Here is an 11054-nt window from a genome sequence, read left to right as displayed (position 1 = left end):
ATTTTTTTTTTTTTTTTTGCAGTTTTTGGCCAGGGCCAGGTGTGAACCCCCTTCCCTGGTATATGGGGCCAGTGCCCTACTCCTTGAGCCATAGGCACCGCCCAAGATTATATAATTCTTAAAACAACAAATATTCAATACATATTAGTTACCTATATTTACATTTCTCTGACATTTCAAATCAAATTTAAGGCCAATCTCTAGGCAGAGGGTTGTTGTCTTCTCAATACAAGGACAGTTTTAAATGACTTCTTTACTTAGTTTGGGGCTCTTACTATTGGTTTGCTATCTACAGCCTAATTCTAGATACTCTGGCTTTTGTCTCTGTTTTACCCTCAGGGTTTTACATGTGCACAGCCCAAAGCTCTTGAAGATAGAGTCAGAGAAAGATCTGAATTTCTCCTAGAAATGTCCCTCAGGGTGAATTCCTTTTCAAAGCCAGAAAAGAATCTTCATGTTAAGACAGGATATTCCCTCCCCTCATCCTCTATGCCACCTGCCTCCGGAGTACAACTTCAGACTGAACGGTTATGAGTCATCCAGCCATCAGTCACCTACTGTCCCCTTTGAAGCCAACATTAGACACTGCCTATGTCAAATACTTTACTTAAGCATCTCGAATTCTAGAATTTTGTAACTTCTTAACAGGCGATTTCTTACTTACCTATTCTTGAAACAACCAAACCTAAGCATTTTAAACTGAGAGAGTATTACACATCCCCAATGCCAAGGGCAATGCCTGAACACAGGATGAATGAATCAATGAATGACTAGGAAGGCAAAGCTGCCTGTCCACTCCTGTCTCGCCCCTGCTTCCCTCCTACCTGCATTTCCACTCCCTGGCTCCAGCAGGTGATAAAATAAGTCTTTAGGACACTTGTGCAAAATGTGACCCACATGTAGATGACCCAAAATAACAGCCCCTCGTACAGCCCAACTTCTTGTCTCCTAATCTGAGCACAATACACAGTGCTTAATACACACTTTCCTCCCCTGTGTATGGTTCTCTGCTGATTAATTCTGAATGACAAACTATAACTTCCAGGTAATAGTTTTGCTGTGTGTCACCAGCTTTGCCTCATAATCCACCTAATAAACCACTGGTCTACCCCTGGGGACTCCACACCTTTCATTACACTCTTCCAAGTTGCTCTCCTACTCTCTATGGAGAAATTGGTCACCTCCTTTAAAGTATGACCCATAACCACTGTATTATCTTAATTCACACACATCCATTCATGACTGGAGGGAAATACCTTACAATGTGCATTTAACGTCTGTTTCTTTCTTGTTCCCCCAAAGCCACTATTAAATTGAAGATATGTCTGTCAAGAAAATATGCTTTATTATCTACTCCTCCTGCCTTTTCAAATGTTTTTTGGAACAATTTAATGGCTAATAAATTTCCCTCTACTGTACGTCAATGTTTTTTCTAGAATACCACCGGCCCCCTAGCTCCTCATCTTAAGGAAACCATATCTTTCATTTCAAACTATGTTAAATAAAATGTGCTCATTTTCCTAGATCTAGAATCTTGCAGTCAGGCATAAAAGGTATTCTGCAGACTCACAGCCTTCAAATACCTCCTCCTTTCATGAGTTTACCTCCTTTGGAGTTTACGAGCCTTAGCCACACCACTGCCCAGGCTGCGGCCCCATTCACTGACAGGTCCCTGTGCACCAGCTCTGTGTCCACGCCCTGGGAATCATGATAACCTGGAAGTGACTGACTTTCAACTCTGACGCTGCTCCTTCTCATTAAAGCCTCCTTCCTTTTCCCCTTCCCACTCTTCCCCTTCTCCTTCAATCTCATGGAGCTTTGAAGTCCTCCCTACTCTATCCCCATTTCTTCCTGCCTATCTGCCTCCTTATGAAGCAGGTTGCTAACTTTGGTGGGTGCCTAAAAATTACCAGGTGTGCTTGTTTAAAATGCAGATGACTGGCCCCATCATCAAGGTTTCTGTGTCAGTTAGGAGTTGGTTATGGCCACAGGCTTTATCTGAACACATTTCATTTGCATGAACTACCTGCTGTTGAGTTCTGCCTCCCAGAGGAAGAAGTTAGAAGCCACTCTCTAAACCATTTGAGCAAGTGGGAGTAGTCACGAGACCAGATGCACCTGCAAGAGGCTTGGGAGCAGCAGTGACCAAGAGATGCCTCAGAAAATGTCCTGGGCTTTGTTTTGGCTGCTCCACCTTTGAACCTGACTCTCTGGACACCTAGATTTTCTCCATGAGCCTTAGCTGCTTTTCATGGGTTCCTTTTCCTCTTAAACCAGATAAATCATATTCTGTGGTTTGCAACCAGGAATCTTTTGGTTTGGCTTTTGCTATAGGTCTAGAGTGTGGCTCAGAGGTCCTAAGTGTCCCAGCTGATTCTGGTGCAGGTCATCCCTGAACCACACCTAGAGAAACAGAGCTCTATGACCTTTACCCCATTGCAGTACCCATATACTTGCAAACACCCTATCCTACCCGCTTCCCCACCTGGGCTGCCAATCCCAGCCTTGGAACCACAACTGTCCACGCTCAAACTCTCCACCTAATAAACAGCACTGAAGAAAATCACAAAAGCACACAAGCCCAAGACATTTTGGTTAGAACATCTGATATACTGTCTTCAACATAGAAAGAAGTAAAGTGAACCCCACTCCCTCAGCTGGTTGCGACACCTGGCCAGCAGCGCTCCAGAGTTCCTGTTTGTGCCTTGGCCTCTTTCCTTGAGCTTGTCGTCTCCTCTCAGCTCAATGCAGTAAGTGCCTCATTAGTCTCCTCGAACCACCCATTTAATGGATCAAATAGGACTTCACCCATTTTTCAGCTTCTCATCTGAACAATGCTTCTCTAATACAATACTATTCCATCATTCCTCTGTCTAAAGCCTTCAATGCTTCTCCATGTCCCCCAAGCAGTTTTATTTGTTTCTGGCTTGGGTTTACCTTTTTTTTTTGCCTTGAGACCCTGTGAAAATCAAGCATTCTCAACTCTCACACACGCACAGGCTCACAAACCAACCAACTCTCCCTAGAGAAGTTCAGGGGCTTGGCTTCCTCCTAAGCCCATCTCCTGGGCATCTAGGGATTCATGCAACCACATGGTGCTCAGATTCCTTAGTCCTTTATGCAAAAGCCTTCCCCGCCCAGCTTTATTTCCTACACACCCCACTTAACACACCCTCCTGAGATGAAGCCAACCACTCTCCACTCCTGGAACACTCAGGCCTCCACCTGCCCTGGTACTGTTTTCTCTCAGTATCTTCAAGGCCCAGTTCCAAGGTCCCTTCTCTCTGATGTCTCCCTTTTCCTTCCAGAATGAACTGCCAGCTCCCTATTGCATTTGTACCGTTTTCACAGCAGCCCTATCTCTGAGTGTGTCACCTGCTCTCGGGGCTGGGACACATACGGCCACACTCACTTTGCTCCTCCCTGCCTGCTCCGTAACACACAGCCCGCCCCATAGCTGCTATTCAACCAACACAGGCTTGCTGATTCTAAAAGGGCTCCCACCTCTCTTTTTTTACAATAAACAAAAACCATTACTTGAGCTTTTCTGAAGTTTATTTGTTTACCTTTTTCCTCCTTGCTGATTTTCATGTAAATTATTTAAATTCATCTCAAAAAGCCCTTGCTTTTGATACATTCATAATGTTAGCAACTACAGAAACTACCAGGGTTAAACTATACAGAAAACTATTCTGCAAACAGTAAGGACAGAATATATAAAGGTCACTGCAAACGTATTCTATTTGAGTAAGAATTAAAAGATAGGAAAACTAAAGGTGAAGTCTATTTTCATTTTAACGCAGGATATACAATTGACATTTTCCATTTCTACCTCGCCCAGAAAAATCAAAATCAAAACATCCATGCTAAGCACTTATTACTTTTAGCTCTAGATAAAGTGAAACTTCTATTTCATTCTGTTAGCACAAAGAATCTTACATAACTTCAACAAAGCTGAAAATGAGTTTGCCCTATGGAGAGTCTATAAATACTAACAATAACAAAGGAGAATTCACTCGTACTCTTTATATAAATAACACACAGCAAAATAAATTCTACGATGTCACTGGCCACTATTCAAGATGAAACATTGTTGAAATCCCTGAAATGCATTTTATCTGAATTCCCATTTGAAAAATTCACTTTATGGAAATTTCCTGCCAATGGTTCCACTGCTACACTAGGGAAAAATCAAAAAGGGTTTAAGGCTAGATAATCAAACACACCAATTTTAAGCCTTGAATTCACTTTTGGTGATTATAAATAAGTATTACTCATATTCGAATGGTTTTCATCCAAGTAGATCTTATTTTTGCATGGTTCCCTCCTAAGTATTATTTGGGGAAGTATCATACTCAATTATTTTGTGTGATATAATGAGATGTTACTGTTAGGTATTTTATTAAATTGTTCCCTACCATCACCAGCAAACAGCCTGTTAATTAAAAAAAATTACATATGCATAACTAAGAATAAATCTTAATTCCACACATTTCTCATTTCTCATTTACATTCCTTGATTATTGTAAAGTGCTGGCTCCATCATTCCAAGGAGGAGAAGGTTAACGCCTTTTAAGCATTAAGTGCTGTGGTCCATCCTGTCCTCACTACACTCTGAATGAAGGTGCTATGATAACTCCAGGTTTTACAGATAGGTAACCTGAGGCTCCATTTTGCAGAGGTCACATGACTACCGAAGGGCTGGGCTGAGCAGCTCATACAAGACCCTCTTGGCAGAAGCCTTGCCCTGTTGGCTGCACCCATGGCTCCTTTCTAAAGCATTATCTGGTGTGGCTGTATTTTCTACCAAATAACCCTGTCACTCTGGCCACCACTCACTGGACACACAGGAGTGGGATGTGCTGTGACAGGATGGCTGGCCACACTGGTGTGATCCTCTTATAAAAGCATGAAAGACTCTGAGGGAAGCAGAGAGAAGGAACAGTAGCGCCAAGACCCCCAGTGGACAGACAGCTCACAGCAGCCACACATCACATAGGCTCTCACGGCAGTTCATGTGCGATGGGCTAGTGGATGGCAGGTGACGAGTGCCAGCAAAAAGGCCTGGCTACCAGGCACTTTCAAACAGAGACTCATGAGTATTCATAAAGCACTCATTAAGAAAATGGCAACTGAACCAAGAACAGAAAGATTTCCTAACACCATGAACCTCTGCGTGTGAGAATTATGAAATGAAATTAGTGTAATCAGTATTTCAGCAGAACATTACCCAGTTTCAGTATCACACAGAAAAAACATTCATTTTTAGGAGAGTAAGGCTACAAATATAAAGTAATGGCAAAGAACCAGAAATCACTTGGCTCCACTCTCTATTATGGGACAGCCCAGAGATAAGAAGATAAGCATCACCTGAGAATTTTATTTTTTAAATACACGTGTCCAGGCCCAGGTGAAACAATAAAACCAGAAACTTAGGGGGTGGGCCAAGAATTATAAAAGCTCTCCAGGTGCTTCTATGGCGCAGCCAGGGATGGGTGGGACAGTGGGTCTCAAAGCGTGGCCCATCGGCATTAGCATCATCTCAAAGAACTTGCCAGAAGCGAAGACTTTACCTCCTTCATGTTTACATGGATGGAACTGGAAAATGTTCTTCTTAGCAAAGTATCACAGGAATGGAAGAAAAAGTATCCAATGTACACATCCCTTTTATGAAACTAATTTATAGCTCTCAAATGAAAGATACAACTTAATTCTAGCTCAAGAATATGGGGAGGGGGTGGGGAAGGGGAGGGGAGAAGGGCGGCTGGGTGGGGGGAGGGTGACCGGAAAGATCACCTATATATCTGTCTAACAAGGGTACAAGTGAACTTTTCTAGAACTAGAATATAACTGTTTTGACACAATGACAAAGCAAATGACACAAAGTCTATGTGAACCAGCTTAATTAAAGTATTTCAAATTGTATATGAAAACACTACACTGTACCCCATGCATGCATAAATGTATACAGCTATCAATTAATAAAAAAAAAAAAAAAAAAGGAAGTTTTCCCAGAAAAAAAAAAAAAAAAAAAAAAAGAAGTGAAGATTCTCAGCCCTGTTCCAGAGCTACTAAATCAGAAACTGTGAGGGTGGGGCCAGAAATCTGTGCTTTATGAGACCATCCAGGTGATACCAGTGCACCCTCAAGTTTGAAAGCCACAGCCTTACATACTGAAAGGCCAATCTTGCTTTTTATTATAAATATCTATCTCTACCTACAATAAACTAAATAATTCCTACCAATATGATAGGCAAAGGCTAATGTCCTCGATTTTAAAAAAGGGATGAAAAGATATATCAAACGTATTTAGATACTAAAGACATGAGAACACAGGGATACACAAGCAGTTAAAACTGTTTCTTTAAACCTTTAATTATATAAAAATCAAGATGTCAACTGACTTGTACAGAGTGTGGTTAAAATCATGGGGCAGGGCCAGGGAAGACATGCAAAGAAAAAAATGCCAAAATTATAGCCGTGGTGGCTTCTGAGGGCTGGGAGTACAGCACAGTGGGGTTTTTCAAAATAATGATAATGCTTCCACTTCATAATTTTTAAAAACTGTATGTACAAGTTAAAAACAAAGTAATACAATTATTACAAGGAAGTAAAGCTATTTTTCTTGGGGCAAGAAAAGCTTAAGGCCAAAAAAAAAAAAAAAGCAAAAATTTTAAATGAAATTAAAGAATTTAAATTAATGAATTTAAATTTCTACCTTACACAAAATAAGACTCCATAACAAAGAGACAAGCCCAGGACTGTGAAAAGATCCTTACAACACACCTAGCAGACCCAGGTCACTGCTGGAGAATAAAGAATTCCGACAGGTCAGTGTAAACACCTAACAGCCGCCAAGGAGAGGGTAAGAGCCATGACACAGCAAGTCCCAGAAGAGAACGTTTAAGAATACAAACACATGAACTTGAAACCATGAGATGCCATTAATTAATCTATCAGATTAGCAAGATTAAAAAGTCCATCAATATCAGGGCTGGTGACTGGCTCATGCCTGTAATGCTAGCATTATGGAAGGCCGAGGCAGGAGCAATACCCCATCTTTACTAGAGTAGAATACTTAGCCAGGCATTGTGCTGGATGCCTGTTGTCCACAGGAAGCCAAGGCAGGAGGATCACTGAGCCCAGGAGTGCTGATGCCACAGCACTCTAGCCTGGGCGACAGAATGAGATCCTGTCTCAGACAAACAAACAGTCCTGCGATATCAAAACGGTACATTCATGCTTTGCAGTTAGGAATATAAATTTAGAGAGCAATTTGAGACAGTCTGGGAAAACTGAGCCGACCACCCAGCAATTCCACTGTAGGCATCAACCCACAAGTGCACATGTATATATGCCTCAGACAGTCTGTGCCATGTTGCTCTTTATAGCAAAAAAGAAAAAAAAAAACTGCTATTATATTTTGTGATAGCAAAAGAAGTAGAAGTGACTTAAATGTCCGTCAGCAGGAAAAGAGGAAATGTTATACATTTCTACAGAGATATACTATGCAGTGAGAGGAAATAAATTAGATCTATAGGTAACAACACGGATAGTTCTCAAAAAATTGAGTAGAAAAGCAAGTTTCAAAATAAAATGCATAAGACCACTCACACAAAGTCTTAGAACATCTGTAGCAATACATATTTTCTACATGTGCATCTATGTAAAAAATAATTTTTGTGACCTGTAAGAATATACAGCAAATTCACAACAGATATCAGGTTACTTCTGAGGAGAAGAACGGTAGTCAAAAAAGACCTGGGGCTCATCATATTCAAAGTGAGACTACACATTAATCATTCTCCTAAACACTCTTTTAAAGGAATTTAGAAGCCAAAGTATTAATTTTAAAACCCTGGTGCGAGAAATAATGGGTATTTGTCATTTTCTCTTTTGTATTTTTTGATCAGCTTCTCAATCATTTCCCTACAAAAAGTACTCTGCCAAAAAAAAAAAAAAGAAACATCAAATAACATGCTATATAAAATGAACATCTGCACCCACAGTAATGATCTGATCCTGACGCACTCCAGTCATGTGGGTTTTTTGATTTTATTATAACACGAAATAAACAGTTAAGTCAAAATTAGACCACACTTACGCATGTAAGGCAGCTTTTCTGGGCAGGGGAGGTATGGTGAGTATGTGAAGTTCTCCGGAAGATAAGTTGTTGTTTGAACAAGGTAATCACTTGAATTATTGCCTTCAGGATAATCTTGGAGAGGGAGAGAGAGAGAGAGAAAAGTTACACCCCAAAACTGCCTTTTGCTTTGCTCCTAGTAGGAAATGTGTCAGGGTCACTGTTAAAAAACTATCATATTCGATCTATAGTAGTACTTAAAAGCAATTATCTATATGGAACTAGAGAAAAGAAAGGGCTGCTGGAACGGCCCTCTCAGCACGATCTCCCAGGAGAAGTCTAGAGAGCAGCAAGCCCTTATCCTTGCACACAAACACAGCAGTCCCATTTGCAACAGCAGCAGAACACCTGCTCCCACCCCTTCCCTGGCTGAGCCAGATCTAATAGTGTGAAAGTACGACAGGGAATCCGCTCCACTGTCACACAGCCACAGCGTTCCTAGCCATCACAGAGCACAGTGTGCTGCTACTAGTATCCACAGAGCAGAGGGGTGGGAGTAATGTTTTCTCACCGCCTCACACTTCAGAAACTGAGATTTACCCACTCAACTTACTTCTGTAATGCTGCCCATTCTAAACATTTAAATTAGTCATTCCCAGCCCATGGGCTGCAGCCCCTGGGGAGCCCTGGAGCTATTATTACATTAGGACCATTATCTTTAGAGTCAGCCAGTTATACCACATATAAGCAGTGATTTAGAGCAGTGATTCACAACCTCTTTGAAACCAGTGACCAGTTGCATGGAAGACAATTTTTACACAGATTGGGGGTTGGGCGGGTCTGACAGAAGCGGTGATTCAAGCAACGGAGGGTGGCTGTAAATACAGAGGAAGCTTCACCAGCTCGCCCACCACTCACCTCCTGTTGTGTGGCCTGGTTCCTAACAGGCCACAGACTGGAACCTTTTTGGCTGCAGAGACTGGCTTCATAGAAGACAGTTTTTCCATGGGGTTGGGAGAGTTCAGGCAGCGATGCTGTACAGCCTGTTCCTAACAGACCACTGACCCGGGTTGGGGGCCACAGCTTTAAAGCACCAAAGTCAAATGCCTGACTTCAAACCCTTGCTCCACATGTCCTCGCTGTGTGGTACAGGGAAGGGCACACACTGCCTCTCATCTATGCCTATGTCATATTGTTAGATGTCAATAAGAGAAAATGTATAAAGTGCTTGGAACAATCCTGGGTCCATATAAATATTGAATAACTGTGGTTAAGACTGACTGGTTTAGAGATGAGCATCTGACCCATGAGACAGTCACAGGTTTAGGATTTTTAAACATGAAACCAGAGAGAGCACATTTCAGGCCCTTTCTGGAGTAAAGTTCTGAGATGCCAATCTGGGAACTGCCAGGCTGGTTTCCTGCTGTGCAGTGGAAGCCAACGTAGGAGAACGAGAGCAACATCCAGAGAGTAAGAAACAGGAGATGGAAACAGCTAATTGAACTACTGTCTCCTGAATCACAAAGCATGTACCATAGAAAACGAAACTCCAGGAGACACTTTAAAAAAATGTAAGACAGTGTCTCACTTTATCACCCTTGGTAGAGTGCTGTAGCATCACAGCTCACAGCAACCTCCAGCTCTTGGGTGTAGGTGATTCTCTTGTCTCAGCCTCCTGAGTAGCTGAGACTACAGGTGCCCGCCACAACGCCTGGCTATTTTTTTGTTGCAGTTTGGCTGGAGCTGGGTTTGAACCCACCACCCTCAGTATATGGCCTGGCACCCTACCCACTGAGCCACAGGTGCCTTTTTTTCAGTCTTCAGTAATCTGCTCCAACAACACAGACCATAAAATCTAAATCCTTGATACACAGAATAATGGCACAATCTTGCAGAGTGGATGTGAGAAGCGCCAAAGAAAACTAAGCCCCTCTCCTGCATACCTTTACCTAATGTGAATATTCATTCATTATATAAATGGAGTTGAGGGGGATGCAGCCTGGCAGCCAGGAACATCCTTCAGAGCACAGACAGGACCCCACCTCCAAGTCCGTCTGATGAAGTGGGGCCTGCCCAGGCTGCTAAGCAGAGGTTGTTGGGGGTGGACAAAGACTCTAGGCCTGGTACCAATAAAGACAGAAGCCACAGGCGAGGGCCGGGCTCAGTGGCTCACGCCTATAATACTAGCACTCCAGGAGGCCAAAGTGGGTGCATTGCCTGAGCTCAAGAGTTCAAGACCAGCCTTGGCAAGAGACCCCATCTGTAAAAAAAAATAGCAGGATGTTGTGGTAGCTCATGAGTTTGAGGTTGCTGTGAGTTATGATACCACAGCACTCTACCGAGGGTGACAAAGTGGCATTCTGTCTCAAAATAAAAAAAAAAAAAAGCCACAAGAGAAGGTCCAGTTCCAAAGGACTCCTTGGAAATCCCCATTATGAATTACAGGCATCAGAAAACCCCAATATGACAGAGACCAACGATAGTAAAACTGCTAAGGCCTATTCCACCAGGAAGTGGGAAAGCCCCAGTGAGAATCCTCCCCAGGTCTCTCCTGGACGAGCCCTGGAAAGCATCTGACAAGGAATATCCTTCATCCCATCAGGGTGACAGGGGATTCAGTGGGCACTATTTGTTTTATATGCCCAGCAACAGACCAAGACCACAGAAACTCCCCTAGCAGCCCAGATTCTATGTCTTACCCATACGTATCTGAGTGAGCGCTCTAAGCATGAATCAGGTTCCCCTCTCACGCAAAATAGCTGAGATCACTATTGTTGTGAGTTTTGTGATAGCTTTTGGTCATACTCATTGATTTCTATCTTGGAGTTGCTTACTTATCTTCAATCAACAAGAATAACATTCTGGGCTTTTCATTTAAAAGATAAGGATACAGTAAGGAAAGAAAAAAAGTCAAAATTAAAAATAATTTTTAAAAATTAAAAATTGGTCTGTCAAAGTTAAAAAAAAAAAA

The 11054-nt window shown here is 42.2% G+C and overlaps 1 protein-coding gene across 3 annotated transcripts in view; it reads right to left on the bottom strand.

The window, feature by feature from the left end:
- B4GALT6 (beta-1,4-galactosyltransferase 6) overlaps nucleotides 1–11054 on the bottom strand; it is a 67375-nt gene that overhangs the window by 23081 nt on the left and 33240 nt on the right. For all 3 annotated transcript variants that reach the window (XM_003784761.2, XM_003784762.2, XM_003784763.2), the window contains one exon: nucleotides 8105–8218. In XM_003784761.2, coding sequence (XP_003784809.1) covers nucleotides 8105–8218 — 114 coding nt within the window. The remainder of the gene's footprint in view (nucleotides 1–8104; nucleotides 8219–11054) is intronic.

This window comes from Otolemur garnettii, unplaced genomic scaffold, assembly GCF_000181295.1.
Source record: "Otolemur garnettii isolate 467f Iridium unplaced genomic scaffold, OtoGar3 scaffold00012, whole genome shotgun sequence".
In the NCBI taxonomy this organism is placed as follows: domain Eukaryota; kingdom Metazoa; phylum Chordata; class Mammalia; order Primates; family Galagidae; genus Otolemur; species Otolemur garnettii.
The sequence above is the reverse complement of the archived record's forward strand: the minus strand, read 5'-3'. Positions and strand labels throughout refer to the sequence as shown.